General features: G+C 49.1%; 2 protein-coding genes across 3 annotated transcripts in view; one reads left to right on the top strand and one right to left on the bottom strand.

The window, feature by feature from the left end:
• Positions 1-128: 128 nt before the first annotated feature.
• On the bottom strand, positions 129-12,980 carry KMT5A (lysine methyltransferase 5A). 2 transcript variants are annotated; one of them, XM_038152002.1, is made up of 8 exons: positions 11,500-12,980; positions 8,131-8,225; positions 5,932-6,088; positions 4,899-5,115; positions 4,149-4,233; positions 3,740-3,799; positions 3,068-3,258; positions 129-2,345 (listed from the first exon to the last, which is right to left on the bottom strand). In XM_038152002.1, exons 2-8 carry the CDS (start codon positions 8,215-8,217, stop codon positions 2,135-2,137), a joined length of 1,008 nt encoding a protein of 335 aa, XP_038007930.1. In that variant the 5' UTR covers positions 8,218-8,225; positions 11,500-12,980; the 3' UTR covers positions 129-2,134. The 2 variants fall into 2 exon arrangements, with proteins under 2 accessions (XP_038007930.1, XP_038007929.1); XM_038152001.1 differs by lacking the exon at positions 11,500-12,980 and adding an exon at positions 8,534-8,864.
• A 162-nt stretch (positions 12,981-13,142) lies between these two features.
• Positions 13,143-17,044, top strand: part of SBNO1 (strawberry notch homolog 1) — a 31,242-nt gene continuing 27,340 nt past the window's right edge. The window contains exon 1 of the mRNA XM_038152292.1: positions 13,143-13,302. The gene's annotated coding sequence lies outside the window, so the exon portion shown is untranslated. The remainder of the gene's footprint in view (positions 13,303-17,044) is intronic.

Genomic DNA, 17,044 nt, shown 5'->3' with positions numbered 1-17,044 from the left:
GTCACACCTTGTTGGAAGATGAAATCTTCCTGTGAGACAAACACCCAAATGACACATTCCTGGGAGAAATGCACTGAGATAGATCTCTAGATCTCTGTATGTGTTCCTAGAAAAGTAAAGGATACAGATGCAGTGCAACATGAGCTTTATTTCCATCCTCCAACGCAGTGCTACTCAATTACCAGTTAAGCTTTCAGAGAAGACATTTTCTTTTTATGTAAAACAAGGGAGATCTTTCCCCTTTCTTGTTTACAAAAGTGATGCTGAAGTACAGAGGTTTTAAGCTATTCAACCTGATAGAGAACACGTAAATGTTTAAATAAAATTAAAAATATTTATTCCAATTTTGACTTAAGGGAAGTGCTCTAGTTTAACAGGACACTGTACACATTGCTGAGGTCTCTGTCACTGAGACCAGAGAAAAATCAGTGCCAACTCAGACAAGTTGGCCAACAAGGCTTACCTGAAACTCAGTACATGTAATGTAACAGGTCTCCAGTTAATTCTTCAGAAATGGGAAACCCAGGCTTGCTCTGACGAGTTTGCCTTGTGTGAAGCAGTAAATAATATAAAGCATTTAATAGCTAATGATTTTCACAGCTTTCTTTCAAAATGCTCATAAAACTGCAATGGAGACAGGTAGTATAGCAGCCGTTTCATCAATAATAAATATATTCTTTATTTTACAGAGACATTGTCTTCAAGTTTTTAATTTAAAAAATACATCACTAAGCCACCTCTCTTGCTGCTGGAGCACACAACCAGGATGTTGTTGCTATCTGACCTATCACATAGGCAAGCATAAGATTGTCTAGAGGGCATTCAGCTGGAACAGCAGCAGCCTTCAAGACACGAGGAATAGAAGACGTTAACAGAGCCACAGATCCCTTGCTGACATCTTCCAGCAGCAAGCGTGGCTGATGGCTCACAGCCATTTTCATCTACACACATGCCAAGCCTGCCTTGGCAAAAATTCCAACTGGTAAGAATTCCTCTTTAACATAAAGGACCTGCATTGTATTGCCTGCCTATATCCCAGATATGGCTCTCCAACAGAAACATCCAAACATCCACGAGATGCCAAGAGCTCGACTCCCATGTGAGACAGTGGGACCAGACTGTGCTGGACAGACCTACAGGACCAGGCAATAAGGAATCTACTTTCTTCACTGCATGAACTCCATCACTACAGTTTGAAGCTGCATATGAAGATGACTCCTATTTTTGGAACCACTATGCTCTACTTCAAGCATTCACAGTAAATAAATAGCTTCTGATGTTGCTAATTAGCATAGGAAGGTAATATAAAAAATTTTTGGAGAGAGTTTTTACTTCTTTAAAATCCTCTGGGAGACACCTCCAAGAATCAGCCATCGACTATAAAAAAGGTACCTTCTCGAAGTTTAGAAAATAAGTACATGTCAAACATTAATTCTCACTGTGAAGTTCTAGCTTCACATCTGCAATCAGCATGAACCCAGTCTATCAAAATTTATCCTCATTTGGCTGGGAGTAATTTCTCCAAAGGAAGCAGTCAATCTGACCATCCTTTTCCCTCAGTGCCAGTGCATTTGAAGTTCATTGCCAACAGAATGTATGACACAGGAGAAACTGGATTCCTACCACAAATTATTTGAGAATGACAGTAGCATCGATCTCAGAGAAGCCTGTCAGCACTGGGCTGTGAAAAGCAGTCTGACAGGCAGGCAAGCCACTGGATGACCAAGTCAGTACAGCAGTACTTCTGTCATAAAGCCAAGTTCAGCACCCCAAAGTGGGGCGTGAGATTTCCTTGCAAAAGCAGAAGCACAACCCCAGTGATTAAGTTTCTGTGCGAGTCTTTCACTGCTCAAGTGGCACTGGTCACTACGCAGAAGCATTCGAATTTTAGGGAGGGTTTTCCTTTTATGATATAAAAGTTTTGGCAATCTAAGATCAATTATTCAAGCCTGCCTGGAAAACTGTAATAGGTATTTAAATACTGCAAAGCAAAAAGGCAGTTTTTAAGGAGCTCGGAAGACCATAAGCCATCCACTAAGAAAGCTGAGGGAAGTGAGGGCAGAAAAAAAAAATGCACTGACTCCTCGTAGAACACTCAGTCCAAAAATAAAAACCCCAAAACAAGGAAGATGAATTAGTGTTTCAGCCACGGGTGAGCTTCAATGGAAGCTTTGCTTCTGTCTCCATAGTCGTACAAGAGTTCTTCACCTGCCTTAATGTCCCTGGAAGCTATAAGGATGAGATGAGGCACACCATCGATGTCGTGGAGCTTGGTCTGACAATTGCCACACTTGCTGTGATTAATGAGCCTTCCCAGACGATTCGTCTCTTTCGTAGCATCGACACTGAAAGAGCAAGAACAGAATGCGGGGTTGCGCCTGGGACAGGGGCACGCGTGTGGGCACAGCCCAAAGTGCAAAGCACAAAGGAGGAATCCACACCAGTCTTGAAAAATTAAGGAGAAACACAACGTTATCATGTTACATTACAGAACAACCATGATTAAACAGGCAGCCGTAATATGGCACGGCAGGGAAACTGAAACAATTCTGCAAGATTAAGTTAGTACAAAACCCAGAAAATGAAATCTTTGGACTGCTTGAGCTGCCTGTTTCCAGGAATAGCAGAATCCCGGTGTGAAAAAAAAATATAAAGCTTGGACTGAAGTGGGTGTCAGAGACTAGAACAACAAGGACACCCAATGAAAGTTGAAAGAAATGTTTCTCTTCCAGGGAGTCTGTCCATCCTGCTTTCCAAACCAACTCCTCACAAGATAAAGGAGTCCATTTTACAAGAGGATAAATTTAGGCAGAAGACCACTGCAGAACTACAAGCCTCATCCAAGCCCAGCAACTCTCCACATAGCCTGTGCTGTACTTCAAAGAAGAGGGCTTTGAGGCACCCACCATTCCTCACAGCCCAGATGTACAGGAGGCTCTCACACCATGGATCACTGCTGCAAAAGATTTCATAATTCACAGTCCCCATTAAAAACAAAAAAATTGTATGAAAACAAGAAAAGAATTGGCAGCATTTAAAGCCTCTATTAATGGAAACTTGAGCTTACCAGTAGGTTTTGCTGAGGTACTGGAAATAGTACATGTAGCAGCCTGTGGATGGGTCTTGAGCATACACAGCCTCTCGCTTCTTGGCATCAGTGATCTCGATGAGATCCCCATGATATTCAACCACAAATTCTCCTCGATTAAAATGTTTAGTAGCAATTACTCCTCTCCCTTTGCCATCAATGTAATCAATCTGTTGAGTTGAAAAGAAAAGACTGTCTCATTTCCCAGCTGATTTACATCATCGCAGATATGCTGATGACTAGGAAATTATTTGTCATTAAAAAACTGCTGCAAAAGGGAATTTGTGTGTACTGCAGACAGAGCTGTAGAAGCACAGTGCATGGCACTGTGGAAGAAATGCAGGATGAGTTTGGGACACACTGAGTTACTGCATAGCTGGACACAAAGTCTCCCAATCAAAAAACTCAGGAGTGCATTTCTGTAAAGACCTTAAAGCCCCCTCAGCATTTATAACTGAGGCTGCACATACACATCCTTCAGAGACCATCACTGCTCACTAAAAGGAAGGACTGTGTGTTCCAGTCTTCCTGCATTTTCAGAGGATTGCAGGGTCCTGAAACTGAGTTCTGCCACTCTCTGTTTAAACAGACTAACATCAAGATACTGTGTAATAAACAGCACATGACTACTTAGGTTGGCACTGCAGTTACCTTCATTCCTTCTTCCTTCCCACTTGTAATCAGCTCATCTATTTTCCTCCTTTCCTCAGTCTGCAGAATAAACAAGAACAAACAGAACCACAATATCATTGATAGCTTTTGTAGCTTCTTCTAGAGCTGGAAGGAAATGACCCACCAATGACACTCATTGTTCCAAACCATCTCATATTTCCAGCAAACTGAACAGCAGAAAGACAGTTTTCTGCCCCCCCAAACACATAAACAGCTAGATTCTGTTCTAAACTGGACCAGCATTTCCAAATTTTCAGCATGTTCTTAACAATACTCCAAGTGCACAACTTTATTTGCATTTGGAATGGAAACCATAGTTAAACACTTCCCCAAGTTTTCAGCTAATCTGACATGTTGCAGGTTTTGTCATTTTAACAAGAAGCACTACCTCCAATTCAGATTTACTCTTCCGGGAACTTCTTCTAACAGGGTAATAATCTGTCACTTTTCGGTTTGGTGTTCTTCCTTGTGTTCTAAGGAGGAAGAAAAAGAGAAAACACACACACATTTCAGACTATTTGTTAAGTTACACTGCTGGAGCAAAGGTATGTGCAAGAATTTTTTATTTGAGCTTGGTAAGGTGAAAGGTGATCAGTATGAATCAGTGGTTTTTATCAATACTCTCAGCTTCAAGCCACAGCTACAAGCCTTTTCTTCCCCACACTATTTCCATTACTCCAGTCCTAATTCTTGAACAATACAAGTGAGATGTCGTTAGAAATCATCTGAAGGTCACATTACAAGTCTGGGGCCCCCTGCGTGCCTTGCCAGAAGGCACTCGAAAATTTAGGTCATGAAAACTGCTTGGCAAGGAATTCATTAATGTTAGGTCACATTACTCTGATACCAAGAGAAAGGGTATCAGCTCAGCCAGGAAGCCTCCAACTGTTCTGTTTCTGACAAGACACATTCCCATTTGTCCACAGGAAAGTAGGTCTTAATGGCTCATTAATTTCTTTTCCATAGGTGATCAGCAAATGTTTCACTTGTGATAAAACAATAGAACACATTAACCTTGCTTTGGAGACAAACAAGTCCTCTGCAAAACAGGTACTTAGATGCTATTTTAGGGTTTTTTAAGTGTGATATTCTTGAGAAAACAACCAGCTGTCCTTTCACAATTCCACAAATCACTTACTTTTTCCTTGGTCCTCGTTTTGCTTTAACCATCTTCTTCTGAGCTGGCTTTGCATTGGCCTCCTCAGCACAGTCTGCAGGCAGGGGAGTCTTTTGGGTTTCCACAGTTTCTTGGTTTTGATCAGAGGAGGGCACTGAAGGATTGCACCCACCTTCCTTCTCCTTCTGGTCTTCTGGTTTCACAGCACCTTCAACTATTTTGCCACCATTCTTTTTTCCTGGTGACAAGGAAATCGAGTAAGGCTCTGAACTTTGGGCCAACTATACCCGAGTGCTTTAAATGAATCCCAGGGGTTTAGAGCTCTGTCAAATGAGAAAAAGGACAGCAGTGCCCCTGCACTGCTGGGCTCAGCAGCTGCAGGTGTTGGTACCAAGTGGCCAATGGCACCCAGATTAAATCCATGGAAGCTAACGGGCTGGCACTGACAAGAAATCTACACTCCCCACGACCAACACGGACTTGTTTTTTCGCATCCTAGCCCAATACAACCACATCCTCCTCCTCAGACAACTGACTCAGAGGTAGGTGAGAGTGGTTTAAAGCTCAATAATGTTTTTATGTAGAGTAAATAATCAGGTTTAACAGTCCCATCTGCTGAGACAGATGTTTCAGGCTCACTGGAGAAAAGAAGCACAGCTGCAAGGCCTCAGCAGTGGGACAAGCTAAAGCCATCTTCACTTCCTTGTCAAGGCTGGGGAGCCAAATTAGGAACTAAAGGCCTCGAGTTTCCAGAAAGCCTGACACTCCGTGCATCAAATAGGACTGAAAATATCTGTTTGTAAAAGTGTTTGCATCAAAGTGCTGTGACAAATTACCAAGGCTGTTAAATGCACCTTTAAACACAAGCCAGATGGGTTTTCTCCCCCTTCATAAACTCACAGAACTCTCCCATTTCTAGTCACTGTGAAACCTGGCACTCAGCATCCACAGTTTGGGCCCCTCCTCACTGCTTTTATTTCTTGATGGAAATGTCGGAACTGGGGGGTGGTGGAAGCACATGCACCAAGAGAAGCAATCCAAAGTTCAATCTTACCAGCTCCTTTCCTGTAGGTTTCCTTTAGTGTTTTGCCCTGACACTTCACCTCGTGATACATGACAGAGTTTTCTTCTTGAAGCGGGGGGCGAGCACCAGGAGCTTTGTTGGGATTCAGGTAGCTGTAGATTTTGGATTGACCAATAAACACATTCTCCTAAAACAGACCCACACAAAAAAAATCAGTTCAGCACAGAGATTCCAGGAACCTCAGGCTGGCATCCACAACAGTCTGCAGCAACCAGGGCTGCCAGGTGACTCTGCTGATGGAAATTACTCTGTTTGAAGCATCACTCTCACCGAGGTTGTGATTTCTAAGTGAAAACATAACAGTGCTGAGCACTCTGAGAACTTCACTAATAAAATGTGGCAGGATGGGGTAGTCATAGCTAACTCCAGCCTCCACCCTTGTGCTTCACAGTATAAACTTTGGTGCTTAAAAAAAACCCCAAGCCTGAGCTCCTGGGGAGGAAGGCAGCCTCAAAGAGCCCAAGCCAAAAAAAATATGAATAGTGCAGCAAAAACTGGCCAGGCCCAGTACAGAGCTCTCAGAGCCAGAGAGGTATGAGCTGCCCAGCTACGCTCAGGAGGTGTCAAATGTTGTTGCAGCAAATTATATGCTCAAGTGAGCAGCACAGGAATCCGTTTTACAGCCTGCCTTGAGTGACACCTCTCAGCAAAGCACGGGAGATAAACAGTGCAATATTTTATCCATTATATGACATAAAAATCAAGTGTAAAGGTTGTTTATGGCAAAGAAGGCCCATTAAAGAGTCTATGCAAAGCCCAGTCAGGAAAATGGCAAAACCCTCTGGCATGGCCAGACTCCACAGAGCCTGGGGTTTGTTGCTGGCTCAGGCTTCAAGATGCCAACAGTGAGCAGTGTCAAATTTAGGAAAGATTAGTGGAGTCCTGTCACCTTTGCTTTCACAGCCTCCTGGCACCTGGCTGTGCTTGCCTGTGCAGGGTATGTCAGGCACATTCCAACCGTGAAATCTCAGTGCCTGGACAAACAGATGCAGCTTGGGCAGAATGAGTTTTTCTTGGCTACAGTTTGACCCAACCAAAAGCAATTTTCAGACATTGCATGCCAGTTAAAGCAACAAAAATATGCATCCATTTTCTCAGAAAAGCAAGGAACAAAGGGTCCCAGTAGTTAAAAAAAGATACTCAAATGTAGCTGACTAAACAAATACCTCAGCATTTCAGTCACAGACACTGAAAAAGTAAACAAAGTACACAATAGAACAGACAGGATAATTTTAATAATTAACATGGTCACAAATAACAAACTTCCTATGTACATAACTCACACAAAATCAGACCAGTTAAAGGCTCAAATCTTAGTCCACAAATAAACTACTAAAGACTGAGATTACATTGGAACAGCCTGAGAAAAAGCAAATCAGACTGACACTCCCTGACCTGCAGTATTGCTGAAAGGCCTATGAAAGGCAAAATTTGCTCATTAAAAAAACTGGGGCTTCAAAGCATGAAACACAATGAAAACACTCTGTTTGTTAAATTAATGCAATGAACCCTGAGCTTTAAAGTTCCCAAGATTTAGTAAGAAGTTTAAATACGGGCATTTTGGGAGAAAGCCCAAAGCAGTGAACTGCAGTCCACCTGCCAGCTGAGCCTTCGGGCTTTGAATACACCATGAACAGGAAACGAACAACTATTTTTCCAGCAGAGCTTCCTCCCTTCATTCCCAGCTCCCTGCCTGCTGCGCTCTTGGCGCAACCGAGATGCCGCTGCCACGTCTTTGTCTGTGCCAGGCTTGAGACCCTGGAGAGCAGAGATTTTCTCAGCACAGCAAAACACATGAAAGGCTGCTAAGGGGCTCCGGGATTTAATGCAACAGCCACAACTATTTCCATTGGGAGTTAAAGGCAAAGAGACAAGCAGCCTCCGGCCAGCTGCCTGTGACAGAACTACAGGACGGGGAAGATGGCACGGAGGGAATGCCGAGCCTAGTGCCTGTCGGCGGTAGGGCACAGGGAAACACGGAAAGAGTCCGACTGTAGTTAAAGTTAACCGATTTCTGAATGGTTTGAGGGGCTCCCGAAGGCCCGGGCCCCGCGGCTCCCCGGGCAGCCCGCACGCCGGCTCGCCCGCACCGGGGGTACGCGGAGAGCATGGCAGACCCCCGGGAGCCGCCCGCCCCGCTCCGCCCGCCCAGGCCCGGGCACTGCTTACCCCGCCGGCCCGGGGGCGGCTAGGGCCCTTCCTCTCGGCGCTCTCGGGGCTTGCCTTCTCCACGCCGCCCGCCCTGGTCTTGGGCATGTTCTTCCCTAGGAGCAACGGGGGAAGATCGGCGCCTGAGCCATGTCCGGCGCTGCCGCCCGCGGTCATCGCCCAGCCGCCGCGGCCTGCGCCATGTTTAAAGGGCTGGATGCGGCAGGGCGAGCCGCGGCGGCCCAGCCCCTTCCCGGCGAGCTGCGCACACCGCGCGGGGGAGGAGTCCCGCCGGCCCCGGCTCCCCGCACCTCCCAGGAGGAGCTTCCGCGCCGCGGAGATGCCCCGCGCCGCGAGGGCCCAGCCCCGCCGGCCCCGCCGCGCCCCGGCCCCGCTGCGCTCGTGCCCGCTCCGCCCCGCGCACCTCCGGCCATGGCGGCGGCGGCGGCGGCCCCGCGCCCCGGAGCCCCCGCGCCGGGCGGCCCCGACTGTCCCCGCGGAGTCCCCGCCGCCGCCAACCGCTCCGCAGGGAGACGCCGCGTTACCCTCGGCAACCCCATTGGTTTATCCTCCTGCCGATCATCACGCTCAGGCCTCCGATTGGCGCAAGCGGCCATAACCCGCCCTCCCCCTGTCACACCGCGGTGGCCACGGCTCCCGGGAACAGGATTTAAATGTGTGTTCGCTGGGCGCTGATTGGTCCGCGCAGAGGGCAAGCAGCGCTCTGATTGGCGGCCGGCAGGGAATGCCCCTCCCCCGGCCGAGCCGCGCCACGTGGGTGCGAGCGTTGGGAGCGGGACCCTCCGGGCCGTGCGAGCCCGCGGAGCGCGGGGGGCCCGGGGCTGCCCCCGCCCTGTCCGCTCTGCCGGGGCACCGGCACCTCCCCCGCCGTCCCGCCAACGCCGCCTCCCTCCTGCACCTCTCCGCAGGGCACACGGCCCACGCCACCTCGCAGCAGGGATTCGGGGGACCCTTAATCCTGGCGGGATTGTAAAACTCTGCTCTGTGAAATGATTAGGCTGCTCTACGCAATGTTTCGTTTAGATCTCCCTGGCTGAAATTTAAGTCTATTAGTTCCATCTTCCAAGCTTGCCTGGAGAGCAGGTTGCACTCCGACATTGCACTAAAGCATCGAAGACCTTATGTAAATCCCCATTCCATAACGAGGGCAGCTAAAATATTACAAAGGCAAATGACAGAGCCATCGTTATCACCAGGAGAGCTGGAACTGCCTTCAGCATCGATTTCCTGGTCAGAAGCTTCCAGCAGGACTAGCACATACACTCTGAAATCAGGGAAGTACAAGGGCAAGGAGTAACAGCAATGAGGCAAAGCAGGGATGCATCGGGGATCTGGATGGATGCCAAGCGGGAGTCAGAAATTGCCACACAGGACTCCGGTGCTCCATGATAAGCAGAACACCGGCATTGAGCAACAGTGCGTGCTCCTGTTTCCTATCTGTGTCACCCCTCCTGCAGCAAGGCCCACCTGAGTGTGCTCAGGACCCGGGCTGGTGGCTCTTGCTGTGGCCCAAGCGCTATCGTCACAAGGGTGGTTTCCCACCCAAGGCTTATCTGTAGCCACAGGCTGCTGCTTGTCTCTCATTCCCACAGTGACACAAACAGCCAGTCAGTGACACAGCTGAAAGCCATCCTTTCCCTTAACAGGAAAAAACCCTTCTCATCTTAAGCAAGAACTCGGGGCCTCGTCCTTTCCAAGCTGTCCCACAGGCACTGGGGGCTCACAGGACAGGAATTCAGTGGGACTGCAGAGAGTCTCAGAAGGCAGCACAGCATTCCGGGCCACCCCCTCCTCTTCCTGGGAGAGCTGTGCATTCAGGCACTTTGGGAGAAGACAGAGCAAACCCAGCTCTGCATGGCCACTGACATTTGGTACATCTGGGTCTTTGACCACCAGGCACGTGAATTTTACAGAGAGGCAACCAAAACGCACTGGGTATTTCCCTGTAAACTCAAAGCTGCAGCCAGCTAGCATCCTCTGGGCATCACCTCCATGAACATCCATGTCCATGGTGTTCTTCCATCAAGGCAGGTACTCCAAGCTCTCTGCAAAAGCACCGGAGCAGACACTGCTCTGATTTTTCCACCCCAGTTTGCACTGTACTTATCGTACAGCTGGGAGGCAACTGGGAAATAAAAAAAACCCAAACTTTATAAATTACTAAGATGATTTCCTTCTTGCAGTAATAGGGAGCACTCTTCCTAATATCTTGGGATGTAGGTCCGTGTCAAGCTCTGGAGACGCCTCAGCCGTGGTTTTGCTCAGTTGTTGGGAGTTGTATATTTTAAATAATTATTTTATATACATATATTAAGCAAAGGAACCGAGTTGGCATCGAAGCCGTGCAGGCCACCAGTAGAGGGCAAAGGAAGCCAAGGAATTCTCTTCCCCAGAGCAACAAAGAAAACAACGTCATCTCTAACTGGCCGCTCCTCCCGGCGCGGTGGGATCACACTGTGAATTAGCAAAACATGTTGGCTTCACCCCTAAGCCGGCTGCGACTGAAAACCAGAGACGAGGAGAAGATAAAATGCGAAAGGCTCCGGCCCAAAGGAGCGTGGCTGGAGCCGCCGGTCGCTGTGAGTCGGGACAGCAGCAGCACATGGAGAGAGCGCTGCCGACTGCCGTGATCCACAGGGAACCAGCGCTGGAGCCAGCGCTAAAACCCAGTGACCTAAATATTCTCCCCCGTGGTGCCGCATGAGCAGCTCCCGGGAGCACCACGTTTTACTGCGGAAATGTGAAATTGTTTTGTGGGGGAAGGGAAGGAAGAGCGAGCGAGGCGTTGATTTGCTGGGAAAGGGAAGAAAATCTTCAAGGTAAATCTGTTCGGTCTAGATGAACACTTCATCCACTTAAAAAAAAAAAAAAATCTTATCTTTGAATTCATAGTTTCATTTTCTGTCCAATATACCAAGGAGATGCTTGTTAAATATTCCCACCTGAGAGCAAGTGCTCACACGGCACCTGTCATATTTGCAATTTGCAAAATAAATGACAGCATTTACACAAATTTCTCGTTCACAAGATGAAATCCCTACAATTTGTGCCTCAGCCACTAGAAATCAAGTGAAAACAATCCCTGAGGGTAACTGCTGAGTATTACATTAAGCAACATCATTTTATAAAGTCACAGAGTAAAATGCCAGTAGGTGCTAACTGCATGTCGTAGATTATAAAATACAATTACACTCAGAATTGTATCTACCAATGATATATTAAAAAAAATATAAATCTCTGACTAGAAAGTGCAGCGAGATCCGTGAATTACATGCCAAAATTCTATGGAAACAGAGTCCTGCAGACAAATGTGCCTGTGCTGATCCCACGCCAATGGAAAGCAGCATTTCCACCAGCGGGATTACTCACCTATTGCAGTCGAGGATGATCACAAACGCTGGCAGGTAACTCCCTTTTCAACTCAAGACATCAAAAGCCTCCCTTCCTTGTCACAATTGTGCAGAGCTGCTGAGATTTAAAGTTCGATTCCGCACGTGCGAGCTGTATTTCATCATGCCTTCATCTGAAGTGTGCAGAGGGCAATAACCAAGATAAAAGCTGCCCTTTAAATTGTTCTTCTGGTCTCTGGCCTCACTTCTGTCATCTTTTCTCCATCTGAAGCACCACTGATTAATCTGAATTACTTAAGTCAGTTTAATTAACGTTGCTTTGTCTTTAAATAGTTTAGCCTTAATCTGTCTAATCCTTTATTGGTTATATTAATCCCTGTTAAATTTGTCTAATGATAAAATAAGCAAACTTGCACAAGATAGAATGAGTAGCACTGAGCATTTGAAGGTATGTCATGATTGCTCACACTTCATCTACATCTTCCTCAATTCTGTGTGAAAGTTCTTACAAATTTTCACGTTCTTACACAACTGGGAAAGCATTTTATTGGAAAATAGTCTCTTTTAACAAGTCTTCTCAGTCTGGGGGCCTCCAGCACTAAAAAAATGTCTCCAAATGTGAAACTAGCATGAGTGGTCTCCCGATTTTAACTCTTTGCAGCAGCAAGTTTCACATTAGCAACTTGTACAATATTCCCGAGGGAAAACTCATCCGCCAGCACCCCAGGGAGGGCAGCAGGGATGTCCCCCCGCATTCTCCTGGGGCAATTCCTGTGCAGGAGCCCTGCAGAGCCGCGGTGCCGTGAGGGGCGGACGTGGCGGAGCCCTCGGGGGGGGGGGGGGGCGGCACCGGCCGCACCGGGGTGCTCGGAGCCGCCAACCGCGGGGGGACGGGACGCGACCAGGGGGCCGCCTGAAGTGAGACGCATTCACCAGCGGGAGCACGGGCGGGGATGAGCTCAGATGACACCGTTTCCCCTCACGCCGAAGCGCCCGGGGCCGAGCCCGGTCCCGCCGCTCCGAGGCCGCTCCCGCCAACGCCGCCTCAGGCGGGGGCGCGCGCACGGAGCCCCCCCCGCCCCGTGATGCAGCGAGAAACGCGAAATCTCGCGAGAGCTGCGCCGCCGCGGCAGAGTTCTCGCCGGCAGCCGCCATCTTGCGGGAGCCCGGGTCACGTGACCGCTCGCAGCCGTTCGCCTCCGCCTTCCCCTCCCCCCACCCTACCGGGAACCGGGCCCGGATCGCCAAGGCTCGACTGCGGCCGCCGCCAAGGGGCGGGGCCCACCCGCGGGGACGTCGCTTATTTGAAGGACGGTGGATACGCCGGGTTTTTTTTTTTTTTTTTTGGGGGGGGGGAACGAACGTGGAACTTTCTGCCTTCCCGTTGCTGAGGGCAGGGAAAAACCGAGGCGCGGCATGTCACGTGACCGGGGGGGCGGCGGCGAGCGCGCGCCAGGGCCCGGTGGCGGCGGTGGAAGGAGGGGGGGGGGAAGGGGGGAGGTGGGCGCGAGACGGCGGCGGCGGCGGCCACGTGACCGGGGAGCCCGCGGGCGGGGGGGCGGGTCACGTGGGGTGCCGAGCGCGCGCCGGCGGCGGGCGGTGGCTGGCGGGGTCACGTGGGCGGGGAGCGCGCGCGCGGCGCGGCGGGGGGAGGGAGGCGCGGCCCGGGTCACGTGGTGCGGGCGGCCCCCGGGCCCCCCCCCCCCCTCCCCTGTGAGGGGAGGGAGGGCAAAGATGGCGGCTGTGAGTTAGAAAGCGGCGGGCGGCGGGGCCGGCGGCGGAGACTTCCAGGAGCCCGCGGGAGGATCGAGTGCGGCAGAGAGTAAGTACCGCGCTGTTCTTTCGCCTGGCGCCGCGCCTGTTCGGCCGCCTCTGGCCGCTCCCCGCGTTGTGGGGCCGCCCCGGGGGTTTCTTCCCCTCAGCTCCTCACCGGGGCCCGCGGCGGCGGCGCGGGGGTGTCCGGGGAGGACCCGTTGTGCCGGGAGCGGCTCCGCAATTCCCTCGGTCCCTCAGCTCAGGAAGGCTGCGCGGCCGCCCCCGCAGGGGTCCCGGTGGGCCGGGGGCGGCGCGGCGGGCGGGGTAGGCGCCGCCGCCGCCCCGGCGGAGCCCCGGTTGTCCCGCGAACTTCGTGCCCGGGGGTGCGCGGGGGCGGGCGGCGGGGCCCCTCGGTTCTGGGGGAACGCTTCCCTAACGGGGGCGGGCGCGGTGCTGGGTTTGGCCGCCCCCCCGCCGCATCCCTGCGCGGGCAGAGCCCCCCGGGCCGGCCCGCGCCTTTGTGCGCTCTTTCCGCGGCCGCTGATTGTTGAGGTTTGAAATGGAGAAACGAGCCGGGGGGGGGATGGGGGTGTTTGATTTATGGTGCCGGAGCGGCTCCGAAAGCCGCCGTGAGACGGAGCCCTCCCGCCCTTCCCCGGGATCGCGGTGCTGTTGGAGGGATCTTTAAAGAGGTGAAGGTCTGGAAACAAAAAGTCGCGCATGGGACAGGATTACGCAGCCGATTCTGGCCCAACCCGGAAGTTTATGTCGGGAACACGTGTTGGTGGCGAGGTGGCGGGGCGGCAGCCGCCGACCCCCCGTCTCTCCCGTCGCCTCCCGCGGGGGCTTCCCCGCCCTGCCGAGCCCCCCGGGGCCCCGCTGCTCCCGGGGAGCTGAACCGCGGCGACGGGCACGGCCTCAAAGTCCAGGGACTCTTAACGAGCGCACCTCAAACAGAGGTTGCTAGGGTGAGTAATAGTTTAACGTAGAAATGCTCCTACAGTCTGATGGGGAAAGAGGCCTTTTGGGTTTTTCTTCAGGTTTTTTTTTTAGGTTGTTTCTTTATTATTTTTAGCTGACCAGGTTCCGCACTGCATTTGAGGGTATAAATTAGAACTCTTGTACTTTCTTTCAGATACTCATAGGCTGGTTCCACGTGTTTGATACCTGTTAAAGATGAGGCAGATTTTGTAAATGCTTAAAAATAAAACCCTTGAATTGATCTGTTAGGTAACTCCAGAGTGAGTAAGAAGAAATTTAGTGTGATCAAACGGTACAGTGGTGAAGTTAGGATTTAAGTCGGTGGTAGACTATTTTACCGAGGTTGTGTCTGGATTAAAATTATTTAAAAATATACATTAATGTTTTGTAAGCTGCCCTCCCCCAAAATGAAAATCTGTAGTTGATGTTGTAAAGCAAGAATTGAAATTGTGTAACAGCGTGACATTTGAATTGGCATTCTGTATCTCCCTCACAGCCGTGAGATGTTATATTTGTATGCAATCTTAATATTTAGAAATAAAATGTGGGCAGTTTGTCTTCTTGTCCAGACTACTTCCTTGCTTTCAAAACTGCCTGAGAGCTACTCTCAAAGCCATTGAAGCAGATCATGGATGCTTTGAGACACACCTGGAACTGCCTCCCAGGCTGAAACTAAGGATCCTGGTGCTCAGTGCTGCTCTTTTTCTTTGAGATTTTACTTCTTAAAAACTTTCACTGCTGGCTGAATCACCGGCTCCAGCCTTTTAGTCTGAAAGCAGATTTCATGCCAAATGATTGCATTGTTAAGGCTTTTAATGTTTTTAGAACTTCTGAATTTCACATTTGCAGACTGTAACATGGCAGTTGTAAATTTTGTGGAACAGGCATTAAAAAGCATTGGGGCACAGTTGAAGCCCACAGTGCCCTGAGGTGTCCCTGTGTCCTTGAAAGCTTTGAGTTTTGAGTGGTAACCAGCCTTGGAAAAGTGGGAATGATTTTTCCAGGATTGGAGTTAAGTTTTCTGTGAGAACACCTTTGTACGTGTGAATGCAAAATTAACTGCTGGTCTCGAGGGTAAGGCATGGAAGCATGAGCGAGTTCATTAATTAGGGTTTTGCTCTTTGATTGGATGGTGACTTGGAGAGGACCAGAAGGGGTTGGGTTGTTTGAGTTTTGGTTTTTTTTACTGTTACCCAGGTTGCCTTTTGGAGACAAAAGCTGTGAGATGAGCAGAACCCACGTGGCTATGCAGAGAATCCTGTTGGGTGGGATGGGGCTCGGCAGCCCTTACACCTCTGCTCTGGGAGGCTGCGAAGGGAGATGAGAAATTTCAGGTCAATAATAACTCATGGTTTAGACAGGCAGAGAATTTGCAGGGCAAAGCTGTCTTGTCTACAACTCCAGCGTTTGTGTGATGGTGTAAATGGCTTCCAGTACAGCTCAGGTGACAGGTTTTCCCCAGAAAGGCAGTGGGAAACCTTTGCAGTGAAAGCACAGAAGTTGCTGAATGCTGTTTGTGTCCCAGCCCGGCGTGAACTCCCAGGTCTGCAGCTGGCTGCACCGCAGAGCCCAGGTGTCTGAAGGGCTTGGGAAGAGCAGTGCCTGCCTGATTGTGCTGTTTGGTTTGGACCAGCTTCGATGCTGTAATTGATTATGGTTTTTAAATAAGCACTTCAGGCATGCAGTGTTTCCATGTGTAACTCACAGACCTGAAAATCAAAAGGCTTTTCATTGTTTGGGATTCGACCATTATGTTTCTCAGGGGAAACAGAACAGGTTGCTTGACATGTGTTTTAGAATCCTTTTTTTTGTTTTGTTTCTTTGTACCAAAGCTAAAATGGAAGGGGAGAGGGAGCCAGGTTGGCATGGATACATGACATGATATTAAACATGGCATTCTGGTTTTGTATCTTTAAATCAGGAATTATTTACATAATGTGCAGTGATCACAAAACTGCCTCTTTATCAAAGTTTTAAGCTGTGTTCTTCATCAGGAGAGCACCTTGCAGAAATGTTTGGTGTGTTTTGGTAGCCCTTCTTGAAATAGCAGCAATTTGTTTTTCCTTTATACAAGAAAGTAATTAAGATATTACTACTGGGGAAATTTTATAAATACATTTTTTTAGTTTCATTGAATAGGCTGGTTCTTGTTCAGTGACATTGGGCTACCTCACTAAACATAGACATTCTTATCTGCAAGATTCTACATGCTCAGAGCAGTTCTTTCAGTGATGAAATGCTCAGGGAACAGCTTGTAATATTCACAACTTTTTAATAAGTATTTTCTTTCAGAGATTTTGAAGATGTGGCAAGCAGGTCCTTATATAGTATTGCCAAGGCTGAGCTGCAGAGCTTGATAAAGCCACTTTCACTTGTGTTAGCTGAGGAGCCTCCTACCTTGCAAGATTATGGAGCTGCTTCAGCCTGATAATGTTTTAAGCTTAACCAGCATGTGCTACAGAAAATAAAATGTTATCACAATGCAGCTTCTCCTGTATATTTTTTCTTCCTCATTTAATTTCCTTGCTAAATTAAAATGAGGAGGGTGGGGGCAGCATTGGTGCTTGGAAGTTGCACAAAGCCTAAAATTGATGCTAAGTATTCAGTGACTTCTAATGTAAAAAAATCTAGAAGTTCAGAATTCCTTTTGTTCCAAACAATGCAGCTTTGTTCCTACTGTACAGAAACAAAATAAGTGAAACTTGTCAAACTTTCATTGTCCAAACTGACAAACAATTGGTGTTGTTTTACTGAGCTTTTTGCTGGGTTGTGAGCAACCATGAATTTTTAAGACTTAAATTTTGGGGTATCAGGAGAGGGGTGCAGAT

The sequence above is a fragment of the Motacilla alba genome, chromosome 15 (assembly GCF_015832195.1).
Source record: "Motacilla alba alba isolate MOTALB_02 chromosome 15, Motacilla_alba_V1.0_pri, whole genome shotgun sequence".
NCBI lineage: Eukaryota > Metazoa > Chordata > Aves > Passeriformes > Motacillidae > Motacilla > Motacilla alba.
This window is presented reverse-complemented; position numbering and strand designations above follow the sequence as displayed.